General features: G+C 36.5%; 1 protein-coding gene across 1 annotated transcript in view; it reads right to left on the minus strand.

The window, feature by feature from the left end:
* UBR3 (ubiquitin protein ligase E3 component n-recognin 3) overlaps positions 1-23,061 on the minus strand; it is a 98,177-nt gene that overhangs the window by 69,882 nt on the left and 5,234 nt on the right. Inside the window, exons 2-8 of the mRNA XM_058027716.1 lie at positions 16,180-16,319; positions 15,631-15,789; positions 14,480-14,623; positions 13,805-13,854; positions 11,169-11,235; positions 7,269-7,399; positions 1,823-2,051 (exon numbers count right to left, since the gene is read on the minus strand). Coding sequence (XP_057883699.1) covers positions 1,823-2,051; positions 7,269-7,399; positions 11,169-11,235; positions 13,805-13,854; positions 14,480-14,623; positions 15,631-15,789; positions 16,180-16,319 — 920 coding nt within the window. The remainder of the gene's footprint in view (positions 1-1,822; positions 2,052-7,268; positions 7,400-11,168; positions 11,236-13,804; positions 13,855-14,479; positions 14,624-15,630; positions 15,790-16,179; positions 16,320-23,061) is intronic.

The raw sequence follows: 23,061 nt of genomic DNA on the forward strand, positions 1-23,061 counted from the left end.
TTTTTCATCATGGACTAGCCTACACAGATGCCACACAGCAAGAGTCACTTAAACTTTGAACAATATCACAACCTCTGGAAAGCAGCATGTTAGGAAAACCATCACAGCTATTGCTCTTCCAATATTTCTAATTATTAAAAAAGCAAATAAAACAATTCCTCTTACAAACATCTGAATTCTACTTTGAATTTGAAATAATCCCAGTGAGCAAGGTACCTTACAGCATTCAAGAACAAATCTGGTGATCAAAACCCTCATTGGCATGTTGAGTCTGAAAAGAGCAGAGCAAAACATTTCCACTCTGAATTTGGGACAGAGAGAGGGTTTGTGCAGCCTGCCCAAGGCTGGGGCAGGAGAAGGTTCCTAGAAGAGGAGGATGAGAAATCAAAGGTGGGGGGGGGGGGGGGGTGTTTCTTTCCCTCCCACCACAAATCACAGAAGTTCATCCTCTACATCTGCCAAATAAATCTCTTTGTTTCCTTTTTATAAGAGGGACTCCTAGAAAGATCAGAATGGAAACAGAATTGGTTCTGGATTCACGATCCAAGCGAAACAACTTCCAGTACCCATGTCAGTTAATACTCTATTTCAACAGAAAGAAGAACAGAAGAAAAGACACTTATTAAGAGACTCCAGTCTCTGGATGATGAGGTAAACCTGTATGTAGACTGGTTCTCTTTGGCCTGTCCAGTACAGCCTTTTTCTGCTGTACTGAAATTCTGACCCATTACAGAACCCTACCATCATGCTAGCAACATCCCATACTGACCAAAAAGTAACATTTAAAAGATGCTTAGAAAGAGTTTTAAATTACATTCCACCAATATGGCATTTATTTAGCAAAAATCACCTGATATACAAACTATTAAATATTCAGCATTTTCCTTTTAATACTGTAAAGCAGTCTATGTAGGGCAACAGAAACATTTTTCATACTGAAGTGCTGCTGAATGAGGGCACTCTTGATAGCTAGATGAGTGAGGATTTCCCACTTCTGCACAGATATTTTGGTTTAGGCTATACACAAACTGGACTCTGAAACAAGAATACTTGGGGGAAAAAAAATACAATTTCATGCATAAGTTTGTGATACTTATTTAGCAGCAGCACTCAGCCTGTCTAGGGGTACTTTCAGATTCAAACTAGGAGGAAGAGGGCTGAGAGGTCTCCAGTCTGTTAGGCACATAAGAGTGTGAATGTCAGAGATCAGAAAGATTCAATTGTGCCATTTTCATATAAGGACAGTTAAAACAAGGAGGGTGAAAATAGAACAGCTGTTTTACTAAAGAAGTTATAAAGTCTACAATAGCTCAAATTCAAACTGCCACTTTATCAAACAAAAAGTTGATAAAATTGCTATATTGACAAACTATTACATTATTCTTCTCTAATTATATCAAGGCAATCACAAGTTTTAAAAATTAAAACCATTTTAAATACTGCAAATAGCTTGTGAAATTCTTTGAAAATATTTTTTAAATTCATACAGGTCTCAATTTGTGTATATAATTTTTCATTCAAATAGTTGCTTATGCACTTCACATGACAAATTAAGTAGTAGGTAATAACCTGCATTTTAAATCATGTAACATTCCTAAAAAAAACCCCATACAAACCAAAGGATAAAACATTAGTATCATTCTTGATAACTACCTTTATATTCCCAGGGAATTTTGAGACTCTTCCTCTACCATATATTGCTAGATCCTGTACATTTTTGGAAAGGCATCAGTAGGGTGGATTTACCACCAAAGAAAGATTAAATTTCCTCTATAATCAATTGATTATTCATGGAAAGAAACAAACAAACAACTAAACCTACCTTGCAATTCACTTTTAATAAGGCAACTTTCCATCATGTACAACAGAACAGTGACCATAATATCCAGCAGTTGGCATTCTTCTGTTACTTGGCGTGCTAGTTCTTCATTGCTGAACAACTGAACACTGATATGCACAATTCTATTAGACATGGTGTCTGATTCATGGCTTTTCTTCAGTGTTTTCATAATAAAAGCATAGTGCTGAACAAATGTTTTTGTAAAAGCAATCTGCAAATTATAAAGAAATGTTGACATTAATGAGCATCATACAAAACTTATAGCTTTCTTTCATTATAAAATATTCCTTTATGAATGTACAATCAACATACCCTGGGAAACACCAGTTGCTATGACAAACCAAGAGTGATGACTGCTTTCTAGAAACAGACCAAATGAAAAGACCTATTTATAGGGAGGGGTATCTTAGGCTGCTAATTTTATTAACTTTCCCCAGAATCTAATCTTGTCATTCTATACTTTCCACACTAAAGAAGGCCAACCCAGAAATGTTCAAACAAGGAATATAATGTCTCAGCATGCCCGTGAAAGTAGTAAAATTCTAACAATTATTTTATCCTAAATTTGTACATCCTACAACAGATTACCTAAAATGATACACTGTGAACAATTAATTTAGTAGTGCCTTATAAAGCTGCCTCATCACTTGCAGCCATCTAACCATGAAGTAAGGTATTCATTTCTAACCATGAAGTAAGGTTTTAATTCATTTTCAAGCAAAACTTTCTACACTGATTTTCATTTCTACTGTCATAGCATCCTATACTTTTTAAGTAAACTTTTAGTGCTTTTCACTCAATAACTAAATTAATTATGCAGATTTGTTATTCTTCACACACCTGTTAGTGTTTTTTTTTAACCACATCATTTATTTAAACGCATTTAAATGTATTGTACATATATATACATATAAATCTTAGCACAGTTCTGTGTTCCACTCCATTAGCCTCAAAATGCATTATAAATCAACCTTTTCACTGCACATCCATGAACATATCTGCTAGCTTTGAAATCACTTCTCACTTAGTACTTTACGTTCTGAATTAGCACCATCTGGACTTGCTTGGCTTAGTAAGAAGACAAGCTGTGTAGTCATAAAAATCCAAAGTCTAAAAATCCCTTGCCGATTCCTTCTGGAAGAATTAACCTTTCATAAGCATAGAATTAGAAATGTTAAAACCACCCTCAGCAGCCATGCTTTCACCAGACTGTATACAGATCACTACTTTATTTGATCTGCCTTAGATTCAGTGCTCCCATATTTTTATTATGGCACCACCAAGTTATTATCACCTCAGAAGTACTTCCAAAAACATGATGACATAATTCTGCTGTTAGGTACAGAAACTGAAATACCCCCAAAGACAAAGTTGCTGATGCAAGAAACTGAACCAAGGTGAGAATGGGGACCTCACTGCAGGAAACACTCCAAGAACACTTAACTTGCCTTCCCATACCTGGCCCACAGTGATGTATAATCACTGAAAGTATGTTCCACATATAGCACCCAACAATGGTAACTGTTCGCACCTAAAGCGTTTTTGGCACAATGTATTCTCAGTACTTGAGCAAAGTTAATACAATATCATTCTGGTATTACAGATATTACCATCACATAATTTCCTTTAAGTTAAAGGTTTGAAACAATTTTCATCACTGGCATTAGCCTCTATCATCAAGACATTCACACTAATGTTAATTACACCCTAATTCACATTAAGCCTCAGACAGAAAATATGTAGCAGGTATTTTAAGAAGTTAGTATATTAACACTGCTGGTAAAAGAGTATGCTTTATTTATGTATTACTTCTTCACACTGTATTATGTTTAAATAGGATTTTTGGGTTCTGAGATGAAGAAACCATGTTTCACTTGTTTTACACAGCATGCTCAATTCAAGTTGACTGCAAAAACAAGGTCCTTCTCTAAGGACAAATTTTGGATTTTTTTTCTTTAGTTTATATTGGCATGCATCAAAATTTTTTGTGCCTCACTCATTTACCATAATCAACTTCTGAAAGTACTGTAAATTTCCTCTCACTACAGTATAATAGTAGAGACTGTAGAAAACAGAAGGAACTAAAGCTTTACTCCTATATTCACTTGCAAGTTAAACAAACAAATCCAACCCTTTCCAATTTTGAGAGGAAGAAACTAAACTCATTCCAAAAGTTAAGAAGCTGAAATACTGTGGTAAACTGCAGTCAATACACAAAACCAGGCACAGTAGGCCAAATCAGTCCATCCACATATCCTTTCTCTCAGTGGCTAAAGCTATATACACAACTAAGGAAAAATATAGAATGCAGCAAGAATGCAATTTCTGTCATAACATGTTTCCAAATACTCAGGTACAATCATCTGCAAGAAAGTTTCCTAAGACACACATGCTTCCTGTGCATCTAATTATCTTCACTGACTTTTCTACCTCTAGAGAAACAAAGTTAATTTTTTCAGCTGGCCTCTCCTCTTGGTGACCGCTCAACTTCAATCCCAGAACTCTCTGGAGACTAACACCAACCCCATGCTTCGGTAAGAACTCACATCTCCCATGTTTATGTTCTCAATGCTAAGATGTAAACTACTTCTGCCAGCTGAATGCTGCACTAAAATTAAGGTTCCAATAGAAAAACTGCTCTACAGAATTTGTAGAACAGCATATCCAGGGGTTGGTGAAGTCCTGTTGCTGTAATAGCTGCCCCAAGGGTCACTATGGGAGGTGCCTGACACAGCACAGCATTTCTGTTAATTATGTTTGTTGATTCATTATGTCCAGATGCTTCTGCATTTTTCAGCAAGATTTCAGCAAGGCTCTGCTCTTGGATGATTTACACTCTTCCAGGCATCTTCCTGTTTACCGCCAACACATTCTTTGCCTTCTCCTTGGTCACAGGAAAGTCTCATTCTCAGGCCTTTTATTTTTCCTCTGGTCCACACCACAACACCTTTAATTTCTTGGAAGCTTCAATAAATTTTTCTTCTGCTCTCTTTTTCTTCACTTGTAACTCTTCCAAGCTTCAAATGTCAGAGAGTGATGGAAGGGATGCCTCAAGCACAAATCTGTAAGGCAAAGACCACACTTTTTGTTGTGCTGTCTCTCTCATTTGCCAAAGTGGGGAGAGAGGGAAGAGCTAGTTAACCCAGGGTTTTAGCCCACCCCTTTCAACACCTCTTTTTAGTACTGGGAATCCCTAAAGGGAAGTTTGTTTTCCTATTTAAAAAAAAAAAAATCTGTGTAACTGAGATTGCTAGTGGTTCAGTGACTGCTACACAGGGCAGTGATGGATTCTCATATGCTTATGCTGGATGTCAGACATTTCAACAATTCCAAAGCTTATGCAGATAGGCAGCTCTGTGCTCTATGTCCAGGTAGCTCCCTCAGTTTACCAGGAATCCAACCTAGCAGAATTCTGCTGATTTAATGAGCTAAACTGCCTCACAAAGAATCAGATAAATTGCACACCACCAGACAGAGAAAAAATTAGAACAGTACATGTAGTGTAGATGGGATGAGAGAAAGTAGCAGAAAGGTGCAAGACCATTTGGAACAGTTTAAATCCCTAGAGGTATTCCTGTTGTTTGAGAATGCAGTACGATTAATCAGCAAACAGGCTTTTCTTTCAAAAAAGCTAAATGGAAGCATTTAAGATAAAACATTCTTCTAACTCATTCCAAAATGTTATGTTCTCTCTTTTCCATGTAAAAGGTAGAGCCACTCCTTGTAAATTAACCACAGGCCTCTTAAACATTTTTAAAATTCATGCAGCATTGACAGTTTTGCAACAAAGCAAAGGTTTCTTGTGAAAAAAAGTTTACTGCCTCCCTAGTACTGCTATGTGATACATTTCCTGCTCTGAGTTCCCTCTACTATTTAAAATGCCATTTAGACGACCATGACAATTAAACACAGATTCTAAAAGAATTTTGAACACTTGGTATTTGTGCTTCTACTAAAGCTTTAACATAGGAATTAACTGCTTAATGAAAACCAGTATGAAATTGGTAACAAAAAAACCAACCAACTAAAAAAAGTTTATAAAAACCTTTCAATCTGAGCATGCAGTATTGGTGGGTAGAAAATGGACTATTTCCAGTTAAAGGTGGCAATCACTAGAGAGACCAAATACACCATGATCTCCACTCTGAGTGAAGAAAGATAATGAATAGAATAAAGAAAGTCACTGAAGACTATGGCTCATTGTCAAAGGAAGAAAGATCCCACAATCATTAGAAGCTGATTACATGGTACAGTTGTAAGGGAAACAGCAACACTTACCAGATTCTTCTGCATGCTGCTAGCAGCTGGGTGTTTTTACAGGCAGGAATTTAGCTGGCAATGGATCAGGAGAACTGGATGTCCATGAGCATGTCCAAATATCAGGAAGAATTCAAGCTTCATAGCAATGGATCATCAGTTAGGAAGTCCTAATGTCTCCTCATGTATTAGCTCAATCTAAGACCAGGAAGAATCTGTGCTGGTATCCCAAATCAAAGTGGTGTCTTGAGATGGACACAGTAGTGCTCAAGGCCCATATCTTGGCTTTTTCTTCCTTGCAAATTATCTTCATGTCCCTTGTTTTGATGCAGCAAGATTTTAAGAAGGCACAAAAATAGTGTTGTCCCATTATAAACAGACTTTTTTGAAAAAATCTGCATATCTGGACTGCAGAATTTTGTGATCTTTTCCTCCCAGCAGGCATTGAGAAGGTCCAAAATATTTGCATGGCTCAAGGGTATGACATGATCAGAGCAAAATGTTAAGCCTGATTGCTATGTATACTAGGTCTTGGGAACATGTGGAGCAAACAACCAAACCTGGCTGCACACCAAGATTTAAAACAGGAAGATGACATCCAGTCTCCACAACTCTGGGCCAGGAGATACTTCGTAAGGACAACTGCAAAACTCTGTAAGGAAGCACCTGGAAGGCTGCCAAAATCACCTAGGGCATAGCTGCAGCAAGAACACTCACACTGTAATGGCCTGGGTGGAAAAACCACTGCCTACTACAATAATTGAAACAGGAATGAAATCACTGCAATTATTCCCTAGTCATACCACGCTACAGAATCATACAGTGCTGATCCACGTGTTTTAAGTGACAAAAAAACAAATTACAAAGTAAAATAAAATGAAACAAAATCCATCACATGCAAACATGCACTAACAGACAAAAAGGAAAATAAATCATCAATCAAAACTAATAGCGCTGCTCCAGATTTATCCATCTTGTTTTGTCCACATTGGTTTTCAAATACTAAACACTTAGGAACTTCTTATAAAATACTCAAAACAAGTTAAAGATCTGCATTATTTTACTACTTATTATTCAAACATGAGTATACATAGTGTCCTGCAAAGGATAATACGCACTAAGTATGTGAATATAAAAGATATTTAGGTTTGAATTAATTAAGGCCAAGTACCTTATAATCTTGATCTGGTAGCATGTTGAGTAAGAAAGTCACCATCTTCTGTGGAAACTCGTATTTTATTGTCCAAAATAATAATTCTTCTAGAAAACATTTATGCTTCAAAACATCCATGATAGACTGATCTGCATAAAAAGTTGAAGCAGGGCATGTGTAATGCAGTAAGTGTTAAAACTAAGAACAATAATAGTGCTGTTGCAGTCATACAAAAATTCAGTAACAAAAATTTAAGAACATCTTAGTTCATTCTGTAAATAATTTCTTTTTAAACACTGGAAAATTAAGATCACCAATACTGCAGAGTGTCAGAGTCTGTAGCTATAAAAAGAATCTCCCAGAGAAGCCAGTGAAAGTTTTCAGTACAATTCTATCAATCTTCATTGATTGCATTGAATCACATCACCTGACTGTAACAGCTACACTGATTACAATGCATGACAGCAAATTGCACAATATTTACACAACTACTTAACCAAGGGAAACATTGTAGATTACTGCTTAACTGAAGTTAAAATACCAAAACAAAAAAATACAGTTTATGATTAAGTGATTAATTCTGTTACCTAAACAACTTTACCAAGCTCTAAACAAAATAAATAGAAGCAATAATGTATCCTTTATTCTTACTTTCAAAGCAGTACATGCACTGATTGACCAACCACTAAGCTGTTTGCTGGGTTTTTTAAATACAAAAATTACCATACCCAGATAATCAGGAGGCACTAGGTCCTGATGGTAGCAGGAGAGACATTCTCATCTTTCCCCTTTTCTGCCCACTCACTCTGCCCCTTTACTCATACTGATAGTAGATCCCTGTGGGGCACCTACATAGGAATCAAGTCCAGGATCTTTCCATTTTGTCAGCTGTGTTTTCAAGCAGATCAGTTTCCTGATTGCAAAGCTGCAATCTGACCTTTGCTAGAAAAAACTGCATGAAATGATCACTTGATAGAGTATAAATCATATTAACTCTGCTTTCAAAAAACTAAAATATAAAGACTCTTCATCATAAATAATCAACCTCTTGAAAAACTATGCTTTACAACTACAACAGGTGGTGTTCACTCCAGTAACATATGAGGACTAAAGTAATAATACTACTGCTTCTCTATACCTAGAAATCAACTACATCTGAGGATACAGAGCTCCACACAAAACCACATATTCCAACAGGAGTGCATGAAGTGCTGCCATCTGCACACAGCCAAAAACATTTACACTGAAGATCATCTAGCCTTCAAGACTCACATCTTCATTGAAGTGTGACAGCTTTAGAGACTGCACTGGATAGCTTTGTGCCTGTTCTAGGCAAGACAGACATTTGTGCTCTTCCTAAGCAGGAATTACCTCAATTTTCCACCATTACCAAGTGTCAGAGTTCCCCAGGCAAGTAACCAATTTGCCCAGACCTAAATTTTAGGGTTCTCTTAAAGACTCAAGCAAGTCACAAAAAAAAGGTATATGTTTTATTCAATATATTTGACAAGCATTGACATAAAACACTACCTTTATATAATCATAAAAGATATTATAATATGTTGTAATATCAATAAATATTAAACTAATTTGAAAGGTATTACACATCACCTAGAGCAACAAACATATGATGCTCATTTATGTTCTCTTCCTCATCTCTTGTTATGAAGTTGCATGTGTGATTTGACTGCCCAGGAAAGCTTGGTAACCATGCAAGACTGAAGTCCTCTGCCCACAGAACAGAGAGCACAAGTTTAGGTACATGCCAAATGCTTCTGAGTGAGAACAGCAGGCAGGGACATGACACAACACTGTACCTGTCACTGAGGGTGCAGCTTTCTCTGACACACAGCACAGGTGAACAGGACATATCCAATACTCCATGCAGCAGTTTGAGGCAGGGACACAACAATACACACCTGCTTACACCTGCTATATAATTTGAGTAGGCAGAATGCTCTTAACCAAACCTGGAACATTTATCAAGAACACTGGGACTAATGTTCCTACTCTTCTGAAAAGCATCACTAGATTTTAAATTTATTTTTAAAAAAAACAGTGTCTCCGGGTTTAAAAATCATCTGGTATTTCAGATGGAGGCAGGATGAGGTTTTAAAACAGAATAAAAAAAAATTCTCACTACTCAGTCCCATACCTGTATGAGTGAACCTCAGCTTAAAAACTGCACTTTCTTTAAAGAAATATTTTATTCTTTCTTTGTGCCACAAAACACCTCACAGAGTGTTGTAAATATCTCTCTGGAATATAAGATGTAGCATTCCAATATACTCCCAGTATATAGCCCTGATGAAGACAGTACCACTGCAGAGCTAGGATGGGATAGGGAGTTTGCTTATATGGAAAAGGTAAATCTGTTTTTATTCAATACTCAGTTTTCCAAAATTTTCTTTTCATACTCTTATTTTATACCCTATTGGACATAAAATATGAATACTGAAAACTTTAGAAAACTATTCGATATTTAATAAAAACAGATACTTACCCTTCTACCTTTGGCAGACTCCCTCCTCTGGGGCAGATATTAGGAGCTATCAACATCATGATCATAGTCCATGTTGGGATGCCTCAGAGGGGGAAGACTACAATCGCGGGGGAAAATGAAATGTGGAATTCAAGTCTCACTTATCCTGAAATGCCACTGCTGATATTGGTTTTCTGATCAGGAAGCTTCTAAATCTGGGCTTCCTCCCTGCCTCTTTCCCTAATGAGTTATTATGCATCAGAACAGCAGCATTTTTTTCTTGTGTTACCTGACTCTAATTCATCTTTTAGACAAGCTAACAGCCTCTTAAATCCAAGTAAGAGAACCTTACTTGGATGTCTCTATGTTTCCTGCATATCTCCAAAACTACTGCCTCTTCCACATCTCTACCACAATCTTTCTCACATCATTTTTAAGATCACCTCTAAACAACATGATTGCCAGAACCTTTAGTTCTCTGCTTTTTCAGCTTACTCATCATTTTTCCTTAAATCTGGAAACACTAGAAACAATCAATCTTACTTTCCCATACTCCTCACATCATACTATTTCATTGATTCAAGAACCTCTGCATTTAAAACTCAGGCTCCAAACTTTCATTCCAGAGACCTTCCAGAAACTTTATTCCAACTTTCCCTACAATTCCTCTACCCAAATATTCTTTTCTCAAGGCTTTCAACTCATTGCACTTCCTATGTCAGTCTCCTCACACTCATAATAAAAAAACACAATCAAAAAGTTCTTCTTTATTTAACAATAGCATTTAAATATTATTAAACACTTTTTAGCACAGAAACATGTCAAGCACCAGACAGAACCATCTTGTCTAGCCTATGGTTGCTCTTGAATTAAAATTTGCAGTGACCTCAATGTGAACGCTACTCATGTTGGACTAGAAACTGCAAAAGGGACTAATTTCAAGCTAGAAGAAAAAATGGAGTGGTTTCAAGAGAGACTTAATTCAAGTATTTTACCTTAAACATTAATAAACTACCAAAAGACCAACCAGAACCAGAGAGAACCATTCTTGCCTGGCTGCTAACACAATCATACTGCACAGTGGCACAATCGAAAAAAGAATTGTTAACAATAGATACATCAAACACCTGTTTTGTAAAGCTATATTGCAGCCTTGATAGGCACACAGTGAAAACTGAATGAATTTTTGCAGGTCAGCTTACAACACAGAGGTGACAAAATGGTCAAACAGAGTCCCAGACAGAGGTACTCACTCAAGGGAAATCTAACCTGCCAATGACCACATTTTCACTTGCTACTCATTTTCAGACTATGCTATGTTAATACCTGTCACATGCAGCACTACAGTGCTTGGGAAGTGAACTGAGCATCCCTGGATATTTTTAAGACAAACATAAAACAAACATGATGAACTGAGATCAGTACTTCATAAATACCTTTGGTGGTGCTGCTTAGTTTCACCCTCTTGCGCTTTCCCACACCTTGGCTACCATCCTGGTCCTCCTGGGGCAGAGGAAGAGTTTTAAAAATTGACAATCATATACTTAGAAACTTATTGCCAAGAGATTGTATGCTCTTAAAATTCTGGTTTAACTACCAAACTAAAACAGAGAAACCTTCAACATATTCTTACAAGAAAAACACTTTTACTGTTTACAGGAATCAGGCATTGTGAGCGACCCTTTAGAGAAAAACAATTTTTTAAGTTCTCTTTTTCCCTCTACAGGCAGACTTATCATCCACATTTATTTCATTTATTTTGTAAGGTTAGTTACTTTGATTTCTAAAACTTATTGCTACAAAAGTTTAACACTACAAAATTTCTAATCTTTGCACATTTAAGATTTTACCTTATCCACTTGCAGGGTTTGTCAGGTTTTGTTTCAGAGAAAAAATATCAGCCAACATAATGTGTATCAAAGTTGGCAACATATATAATTAGTTATATACTCTCTAATCAACATAAACTTTTGATGCAGGAATAAAGTATTTGTGACACCTTTACGATGCAAATTCTAACTGCTTGTTCCCTAGAGAATAACAGAAACATTTCGCACAGGCACTTGTCATCTGAAGCTTTCAAGGTACTCCACAAACTAAACAGCAAAGGCTCCAAAATGTAATACAAGTTAAAAACATCACCACCACCACTTCACAAAATCTAGCACTGCGTCTTAAAAAAGCATGTGATATCACAGGAGTATACTACATATTTCATGGATCGTTGCCAACACTGGTAGTCCCAATAAAACCAGAAATATAGATTCTTACTGGAGCTAATAAAATGAGATATAATTAATACAGATATCTACTGTTAAAAATAAGTACTCAATATCCTTCTCCCCTAAGCAAATGCCATGTTTTACTTCCAAACTTCTCTGGAATGATAAAGAACCTGAATCTCAAGAAGTTACTATCCTTCCTTGGGGAAGAAGATTCTTCACACTTTATACCTAAGGACTGGCCACAAGTATGGTGTAAATGAAAGGTCTGATTTTGTCTACCCTTTCATTTCCTCCATCTGAAAATCCATTTTAAGATGGACACACATTTGAATACTTAGGCATCCTGTGGTCTTTGTGATCACAGGGTGCCTCTGGTACTTCCATCAGGAATGAGTCATTAAGTTCTCAGGGTGTTGCCACTGCCCAGTCCCCAGTCAGAGGGGCCATGTATTCTCAAGAAAAAAAAAAATCAAACTTGTTGGGATATTACTATAAACTGCAGGACTCTGCAACTCAAGTCTCCTGCCCTGAAAAAGCCATCAGTAAAGAAAGTTAATTATTTGTTTTATAATCTTTTTCTTAATCATGAGCTGCTTTGCAAATACAAATTACTGAAAAGGAAGTTCACACCTTTCATCAAAACTCAAAATAGAAAGGTGGAAAGCTGAAATGCTTATCAGAAAAATAACTTTCCTCTCCTCTGTACTCCCATGTCAGTTACACAGGGAATTTACAGCTTGTTCTTAATACCTGATTATATTCTCTTAGAGGAGAGTAAAACTATGTTATAATTAAGAAATGTGGCAAGAGCACACTTTTAACAGTATTTTCTTCCACCACTATTTAAAATGAGTGTAGAAAGAATATTTTTAACCTTTCTCACCAAGATCTAATGGCAGCATTGTTTCACAGATGGAACACTAGATTACAAAATTTACATAGATAACAAATCAGGACAGTACTTTTGCAGGGAACTAAACAGCTTGGGAAAGTTTTGCACAGTTCAGTACTTAGGTTTACTTCTACAGTACTAGATGGTTTGAAGTAAAAGATTAATCTGTAGGATGGCTGTTATTTCTCATGTTTTCCTTTCTGCAAAAGGAGAAAAAAGGCCCTCTCTAAACCTGTCCTCCTGTTCAAGATTTTATGTTCCATGGAATCACATGAAACACAGTCCATGAATGCTTTTGCCACACTGAGGGATTAATGTTTTTATATGGGATATCTCTTTCCATTATTTGAAGTCTGTTATGTTACCCTACCAAAACGTCTGCTAAGGCTTACTAGTTGAAAGTAGATTTTAAATAGCTGAGAAAATTGATGAAGTTACTCTACCAGAATTTAACTTTCTTCTACTTATTTATTAAAGCTCAACTCAAAATAAGATTCTCTCCTTTTTACTCCCACTCCATATGTTTGGTAAGTAAGGTCAAGTCTACACATGGGAATTTATCTACAGAGAAATTCTCACTGCTGCTCCCACCAGTTCAGCTGGATTCTCAAGTGCCAGAAACTGCTAACACCACTCATAGCATTACCTGCTCTAAGTTTGCTTTAATCAAGTCCAATTTACTTGACAGTGATTTCTGGAATACCTACACAGGTTTCTTCTCAGTTATATACAGAAATTAAACTGGAACAGTATTAGCAAACCACAGGATTTTTCAAGAGGTCCTTAGTAAATCAAAGGCATGAGATCTATTCCTTTATACCTCCATTATTACTAATTACTAAAATTGGGACAATGTAGGGCAGGTATAAGTAATGAGATTTCTGGGATTTGGCTGCAAGCATTCTCTCCCTTTAATATTCTGTTGCAGGTCATTACAGTCTTTAAAAAGTCTCACCTCATCTGAAGAATCCCCTTGTCCTGATGTTGCTGTACCACCTGCCAAACCTTTTGAAATAAAAAAATTCAGAGATTCTTTTCATAAGTCTATTATTGAAAAGACAGTATTTTAAGATTTTTAAGCCAGCATGAAATGGAACACTACATTAATCTTCTTTAAAAGATACAGAGCAGTGGACTGAAGTTGGAGTAAGATTTCCAAGCAATACAAAACCAGAGATTTGCAAATCCATGCCATTGCAGAACTTCAGTGCACTGTGTTAACAAACACTCTTTCAGAAATCGAATAAAAAACTCTGATAAATAATAAAGTCTGATGGACTTCAGTGATCAACAAAATAAAATCCACAGAACCTTTATAAGAAGAAGTGCTGTGGATTGATAATCACTTTGTTGTAGCGGCAAAATTTCACTATGAGCAATTACATCTTGCCTACTCAAATTCCACCAATATTATGACTGGAAAAATGGTGCTTAGCATATTAGCAACAAGAAGGTAACATGCTTAGCTTTGCTGATAGAAGTAAAGGTCCTGTAATTTGGTAATGCAATAAATAACAGGTAATTCTCTAAGTTTCATTAAGATTAGCTTTTCTTAAAAATATACCCAAAGCAGTTTATATAAAACCCATCAATAATCAAGTTTTCTCTTAAAATATTTTTCTACACAAACCTTGAACAGATAATGTGCTAGTTCCAGCTCCTTGTTCCTGCATATTACATGCAATTTTATCCTCAGGAAATGCCAACCCAGAGCCTTTCAAAGCAATGAGGTACTTTTCATGACTTTTCTTTGCACATGCATTCTCTCCAACACCTTGAATACACACATAAAACAGTATTAAAGCACAAAAGCAGCTCCTTGGTTCATATGCTTCACACTCTATGCAAGCAATCTAAAAAATGGCCCACAATGTTTTAATTTAATGACACATATTCTCCATTTCAAGAGTCCAGATAAGCATGTCTTACTTTCCATTCCCTTTCTGTATTTCTGTATCAGGAAATCCATCACATATAGGAAAGAGGAGTAATTAAATTACTCCCATTTGAATACTATAACAGGAGAGAGAAAGGAAGGAAAGAATAAATAGATCTGCCCCTGAGGCAGCTTTACTAAGTGTTCCTCCTTTCAAATAAAGATTTGGGGATTGCCTGCTCTTTTAAGTAGCTGCTGCCCTAGCCAGTTATGGCAACTTTAAACTACAGAAATCACTATTTGTTCTGTACCTATGCAAGGGACTCTTAATCACAAGAAAACAACATGGAGTTAATTTACACTAGGGATTTGGGGTTAGTTGTGACTGCCAACATTTTCAGATTTATTGTGATTTGGTACAGGATTGAATAAATAATGGGGGGGAGGAGTGAGAGGGTAAAGTTTAAGAAAAAAAGATTAAAAAGGCTTTGCACAGAAATGCAGGACAGACAATGGCCTTTTGCCATTCAGTTTTCTTCCAGTAACCTCTGTGAGAGTAGATCCCAAAACGAGTTACAAATATTCCACTTCAAATAACCTTATTATGACTAGTTTGGAAGTACTAAGCTAGAATGGATTTCCTATAAAAACTTTTCTGAAAAGATGTTTATTTATACATTTATTTGGGACACAGATCAGATGTTTGCTCTTACAGGTCTTAAAAACAAATGTTTCTAGTCACTCCTGAAGCTCACCTTCCTATCAACGTAATAGCTTTAAAAATATACTTTTTTCTGTGTTTTGAGATGTCAAATAAAAACATGCAGAAACTGAAATTATAAAAACTTATGCCCTTAATGCTTCATAGTTTGAAAATCTAATTATTAGAAATAACACAAACATACCAGAGCTAAGATCTTTGTAGAACTGTTGGCTAGTTAAAACCTGGGTAAGAACTGATCTCATTGCACCTCCCATTTTGGTCAAGTCTTCTAGGAAGGAAACATGAGGCTCCAAAACCTGGAGAATTTTATGAAGGTCTTTCTCCGATGGCAGATCAAGAGCTGAAACCACAGAAGAAGAACTTTTGGTGTAGATGTAATATAATTCAGCCAAAACTGTCACAAGCAGAACAGTTACAACCATTGCAAATGAAAATAATTTATATATTCATAATGCTCTAAAATTCACACATACCAATTTCAAACTATATCTCATTTCATTTTCTGGAAGAGCTCAGCACATTGCTAGGCAACCCCTAAAACATATTTAAGCATGCCAGCAGGTAATAAAATCAAATCACCAAGTCAGGGTGTAATTTTGTTAGGAAGAGAGGTACAAAATACAATGACATCAACTAGGGATAGCATTCATGTGCTGTGTCTTCACAGACTGCAAAGGAAGAGCTAACAGCATGGTAAGATATGTTAGATACATGCAAATCCAAAACATACCAGGCTCATTGTAGCCCTCTCGTAAATGCTGAATCAGACTAAAGATGAACTGTGGAAGAACTAATTCTGACATCATCAACAAGTGTTTCGGAACACACGGAACATTCGAATTCGATTTAATCCGGTGTCTTTTGCAAAACCTAGAAAACAGATGAGAAAAATGTTAGCCAAGCACAGCTCAGCAGTTTTAACATATACTAAAAAAAGTATTCCTTTTCCATTTTTCAGAGAGTAGATGCTTTTACATTAAAGGTGGTATGGAAATGGTACTCTGAAATTCCAGCTAGTCTGTTCAAGCCCATTCTCATTCTGAGGCCAGAGAATTATAAAGCTGCCAATTTTTTTTTTGCTGCTCAGAGTTCACTTATCTAACATCTCAGCTTCTTCCCATACATATCAGAACTATCTTCCATTGAACAACCAGAAGAACACTGACTTTCTTCTCCTTTCTGTGACATAATCAGACAGTCTTATTTTTCAAGTCCTCATTCAGATAATGACTTTTAAAAATATCTTTTGACAATAAAAACAACTTAAAAAGGCATAAGACTGTGCAGGAACAGTGTGCATTTCAAATGTACAGCAACTATGATTTACAAAATCCTTACAAAATACTTTCATTTAAAAAGAAAAGAAAACATTTATTCTTTGGAAAATTCCTGCATGGTAGTACTGAGGCTTGGCTAATGCACAGTGACATGATGTTGAGCCAAACCCCATTAGAGCAGACAGAATGATTTCCTACTCACTTAACATGAGCCTGACTCAGGAGACACTGAATACTTTTCAACTCCCAAACTATTTTTAGAAAGGACATAACAACATCAAAGAGTTATTTACCCACATCAAAAACCACACTAAACAAAGAATAGTCTAAAAATACATCACACAACTATAAACTTTTACTGAAAAGATTCACCAGATTTTACTAACAATTTTTCAATGCAAAAAATTGAGGAAAAAAAACACAGCTTTGTTTGACTTTGAAAACTGTTTTCCAAATTTATGCCGTGGTTTCCAGAAGCAGCCTGTTACTTTCTAAAACTTAAGCCTTTCTTCTTTGAGGACCACTGAAGAATCATCTTCAAGAGAAGAAAGAAATAGAAGAAAGGCACAAAGAAAGTTGATGAATCAAGAAAAAAAGGCAAAAAAAGCCCCCCCAAAAAACAATACCAGTCCAACAGTTAAAATGGCAATTCACAAAAATGGCTAGCAAATTCACAAGATTAAAGATTAAGAGCTTCTCCTTTGCTTTTGCACATTAGAAATGAGACTTTTTATTAAGAAAAGGTAGAGAAGGACAGTACTAGCCAGTTGATTTGCTATTTGTATATAAACCCAATATATCCTTGGAACAGAAAGAGCTCAGTGATGACTGACTTTCTGTTAATAAATGTCCAAATAAATAGTGTTCACCTTTGCCTTCCACTTTCCCTACTACATTCACAGAAGTTATGAAAAGTCACTCCATGTTAATTGCTCAAGTATGGATAAACAGCACAATTTGCAACTGCAGGGAATTCAAAGGGGCATGTAAAAGTCATGCATTTTTTCTCTTTAGTCATCCAAAATTTATCTTTTCCACATACAGAAACCTGAACTTCTATAAATCACAAATGCGGCTTCATCTATGCTAAAATATGGTATTTCCTACTTTTACAGTAATTGATTTTCCTTTCACCACTGTCCTTATAAGAAGGGATCAAAAGTAAATAAAGATCTAAAAGACACAAAAGGAAGGAACACAGTGCACTCTAACATCTTTCACAGCCCACCACCCCCCCATACATTTTATGTTCTGTCAAAAGATCTTTTCACTGGTTATGATCACAAGCTAAGGAAGCCACTGTAACAAAACACACAGGTAAAGTCATTTTGAGTCCCAGTTTCTGCTAAGCACAAGGCTTCCTTCCACAGAAAATAAGCTCTGCTCCCCATGAAGTCGATGTCACCATGCCAGTTCTGAACCCATCACAACAGGATCGGAGTCAGAAGGGACCCAGGAGGACCATGGAGTGCACCTGAGAAGTGAATGGTGCCTCCAGGAACCGAACCCACGAGCTTGGCACTACTAACACTGTGCTCTGACCAACTGCACCAGTCTCAGGGGCATGGATTAACCAGCCCAAACTTCACATATCCTGGAAATCAAAGTTATGAATATGTTGTTTCTTGAGAGGATCAAGAAAGGATTACTTAATTATAAGGTGTGCTATTATTGCTATATTAACACAGATCCTGGAAGACAAATGAAGGACCCAGATTCAATTCCCTGTAAGGAAAAGTTCTTTCACTGTCACATGCATAAAGCACAGCAGCTTCAAACAGGAATGCATTTCCCTGCCTTCAAAATCACTTTTCCACAAAAAGATAAGACTATTTTTAGCAAAAGGAGAGAACAAACAGTAAACTTGTAATTAAATAAAAACTTAAGTTTAACAAAGAATCTTCCCCATATGATTTAAAAAAAAAATCTGACACGTCTTACACTGCTTTAATATCTTATTTGTGAAAAGCAGACCATTACTGACATCCACATGAGTAAGCAATACCATTTGTTACAAACATAAGCAGCATTAATATCTTCTGAACAACTTCAATATCAAACTTCCCAGATTTATTCCATTATTTCCTACTATTTCCATTTTTAATAATTTTACTGTCAATTTCAAAAATACATTTTACAAGTGGCTTCAGGTAAAATAACTCCTTCAGGCTACAGCTTCACAGCCTAGTTGAATTAGATCAGTCCTGCCACAACTCTGTCTTCAGCCCTCTTATTGGTTCTAGCACTAGCACTTGACTGATCCTATGTTAAACCAGTTCAGAAGCTAAGCCAGCAGAAGTTATTTACTTATAGGAATATATAAAAAATTTCACTGGGCCAATTTAAATCCATCAAAACTCACAGACCAGTCTCCTTGGAAATCACACTGAAATCCCCAAATCATTTTGCCATCATCCCTTTCCTTGTTAACCTGACAGGGAGCAAAACACAAGGAACAAAATAAACCAAAATCTCAACCAAAGACATGCAGGAAAATGCCATCCTGATCCACCAGCACAAGAAGTAGATACAATGCTCACTGTGGAAGCAATTCCATCACTTCAAAGGAGAGTTTTTTTACTCCACAGTTATCATAGCAGCTGATAAATGCCCTAAGTACCAGCCAGACCACACCTTTACAGCATTTGATCAATCCTTCATCCACGACATCCCACAGTGTCTCAAGTTGCAGCTGCATTCCAGAAACTTGACATAAGTACACATATACACAGATGGACTATTTTTACCCTCACTTTTCTCTCACTATTTTGTCCCCTGCCTCCCCGTCATTTGTTTTTAAACTGGATCATAAGACTGCCAAAAGAAAACATCCCAATTTCACACTCTACTACAGCACTATGAGTACCTGACTCTGACAGAATCTTTTAGGGACAAGGATCTGGGACCCAAGCAACAGAATCCAAATGGAAACTGCTGGAAATCAGTTCTTAAGCAAAGAAAGTAAAATCCTACTTGAGTCTTCAATTCAGTAAGTCATACCTAAACTGAGTTCTTATTTAAAACATAATATACATTTCATACGTATATATACGGTATAATACATATTCATAATCTATACCTCATGACTAACATCATGTAATGTTTCATAAAGTATTCAAATGAAGTTTGATAAATATGAATTCAACACAACTTTTTTAAAAAGCATGTGTTCTCTCTCCACTGTAAAACTAACACACAAATACTACTCATGCATACTCTGAATGTACAAAATAGAAGCAAGATACAAAGTACTTTTTGAGTGCTACAATTGTTTCTGAGTTGTTACAAACCCATTACATCATTTCTTATGTGTTAAATGTTTTTTCCCGCCTTTGCAGTTCAAATATCAAACCAAACCTTAATTCAGAACAAAGTAAAACTTTGATAATCAGGATTAGAAAATTATCTGGATGAAAAAGGGCTTGGATATATTGTAGGGTTGCTTTATGTAAATCCACTTGTCCCTAACAATAACAAATACAATGATAACTCTGAAGAAATGCAGAGAAATAAACCTACTGCTCCTATTAAAATTAAGTTTAGCATGCTTCCCCACACACCCTAATAACTGCACTTCATTAGTTAAATTCCTTTCACCTGCAAAACAGGCTTCCAAAAGTGAATCAACGTGGTACTGACTCAAGACCCAAGCAATGAGCACTCTTCTGCTCTTTATGAAAACTGCAAGCTACAGAGCTCATAGACAAAACTGAATACTTGCACTTCTGCTATGAGGGGCAAAGCCAGCTGAAAAGATGTCAGTCTCACTCTTCTAACCAGAAAACTTCCAAAACAGAGGCAACAGAGTCAATAGCAGAGGACAACAAAACACGGCAGAATAACTAATGGCTTCTCAAGAAAAAAAACCCAACAACTTTAAAGGACATCTTTTCAGCTTTAAGCTTTCATGGCAAAGCTGACTGGCCAGGTTAGGTGGCTAGAAATCAGAGACTGGACAATAAGAAGTTATTCCAATCCTTGCAGAACAGCAGGAAGAGAGGCAATGACTCATAGAAGCTCTCTTGGAGCTCAGTGCTACATTAAATGAAGAAGCACACCAGGTCAAAGAAAAAGCAGTCAAAGCTGCTCTGCAGGGCATTTCTATTTTTCTGTTAGTCCTGAGACAAACATCCTGTATAGCAGACAAAACTACAATGATTTTTATTAGTATGCAAGTACCCATTATCAATCAGAAACAGTAGATTTGGCAGTTTCAATCATAAGGACGCTTTTAAAGCAAAAATGAGTAAGAAGGAGAAGGAATGGACTTCCAAGACCTTGAAGTACATGGACAGTACATCTACTTGAAAGAACAAAAATCAAGAAACAGTTTTCCAAAAACAGTTAACAAAAACACTTTCTGGTTAAGAAAATTCTCCAAAGAGAATTTAAACAGGTCAAATATACAGCATGTAGTATTTTGACCCAAATACTTCACATGACAAAGATCTAAGTGACTACACACACAGTGCTAGACAAATGCAAAAACAATCTTAATTTCTTCAGGACTTGAATGAGATGTGTGAATTTTAATAATAGGTATCAACTTAAGCTTTGGCCAGGCCTCCAACAGACAAGGTGTATATCCAAGTAATTTTCAGCTTTCTTGGAAAGTATTTACATGTTTCATGCTGGAGCTATTATCAGTGCAGGAACTGTGCAGAAACAGAGGTGCATCCTGAAGGAGGCAGTTCATTTAGTCCCTGTTACCTAATAGCCATTCTATTAATTCAATGCAAAGAAAATTCATTGTTTTCAAAGCTTAGTACCAGAGCCCTCTAAGGAGGAAGGCACCACATACTAATATTTACATACTATTATTTAAAATCACCTGCAGCTCTCAGACACTATTCCAGGATATTTAAAAAATATAAAATTCCTGATACTGTAAAAGTGAAGGAAGTATGGCCTGAAATCTGAATCAACCTATATGGTCATTAAGAAAGATCAAAGAAACAACAGCTCTTAAGGAATGTGTTCTCTAAACATACTCCCAAAACCACATTTGTTCCATTGCCAACAGATCCACTGACAGCTCCATATAGATCAGACAAATAACACTCCACCCTGATGTAGTGGACTTAGAATTCTGGGCAGATCATACGTTCCTGAAAAGTATAAAAGCAGCTTTACAATTTGGTGGAATCAAAGTAAAGGAACTGAAAATCAAAACTGGTTAGCCCCAATCTAAACAAGACTTTCAGAGAGCTCTAAAACACAGCTCTTCTTAAATTGAATATATACCAAGGCAAATGATAAAGCAATAGACTAGTGATACAATACACAAGCCAAATTTCAGGCAAGGCAAGATATATAGCAGTCATATCTTGTGAACTCAGCCTTCACAGCACTGCTGTGCTCTTCAAACCAGCCTGGTCCTCTCAGCAAACCTTTGGGGTAAAACCATCATTTAAGTTTGTTCAGTAACTAATATAGCAAGAGTTCAGGCTTCTACATATTTATAGTTGTGTATATTGATATGTTTCAACTTCTTCCTGATGACTTTGAAACAACTACACATTATTCCAGAGGCATGTAGAAAGTAACAATGCATCTAGTCAGGTCACAGCTCTAAAGGTAGTAATACAAAAGTAGCACTGGGCTGTTAACCATTTGCAATACATCTCAGCAAGTAATTTAGAAGCTGATGTGGTCCTAATTAGAGACATTCTTAAAAGAAATCAAGTCAGGCAGGTTTGAGAGCTGACTGTATGACATGATAGACTCAACTGCAATGTCTTTTGCTTTCCAAGGATAAGGCCTAACATGAAGCTCTATGTAAAGTACTCAGTGTTACTGTGGAATCCTAAGAAGCAATACATTATCTTGGGTTTTATATCTGGGGGAAGCATGAAGGAGAACAGAGGAAATCAGATATTTATAAATGCATGGTAACTTCAAATTCTGCGGTCCTTGTGAATCCCAGTATGAATTCCTGTACTTTGTATATGGATGAACTTGGTGGAGGTTTTGTTCTGAAGAGTCACATCCTTCATATGTGACTGTGGATTTATCCAAACTCTCACACTAAGCTATCAGCCACTACAGCTCAAACTTCTCTCCAGTCCCTCCTTGGTAGCCCAAAGGACTTCAGTCACAGAAAAGCTGCATGGAGTTGACAAGAGACCCTACAAAACACCATTTGTAGCAGCTCAACAATCCTGAACACACAGGCATTTTAACATGGTTTCATAAAACTCAGAGACTAAGCTAAAGTTGGCTACTTGCAGGCTCTCAGCCTGTTGATAAAGCATCTGTTTCACCAACTTCTTGAAGAAAGTTCTAAAAGAGCACCCTTATCCCTTTGAAGCTGCATTACCAAACCTAGCCTAGGT

Source organism: Melospiza georgiana, chromosome 7, assembly GCF_028018845.1.
Source record: "Melospiza georgiana isolate bMelGeo1 chromosome 7, bMelGeo1.pri, whole genome shotgun sequence".
NCBI classification, from domain to species: Eukaryota; Metazoa; Chordata; class Aves; order Passeriformes; family Passerellidae; genus Melospiza; species Melospiza georgiana.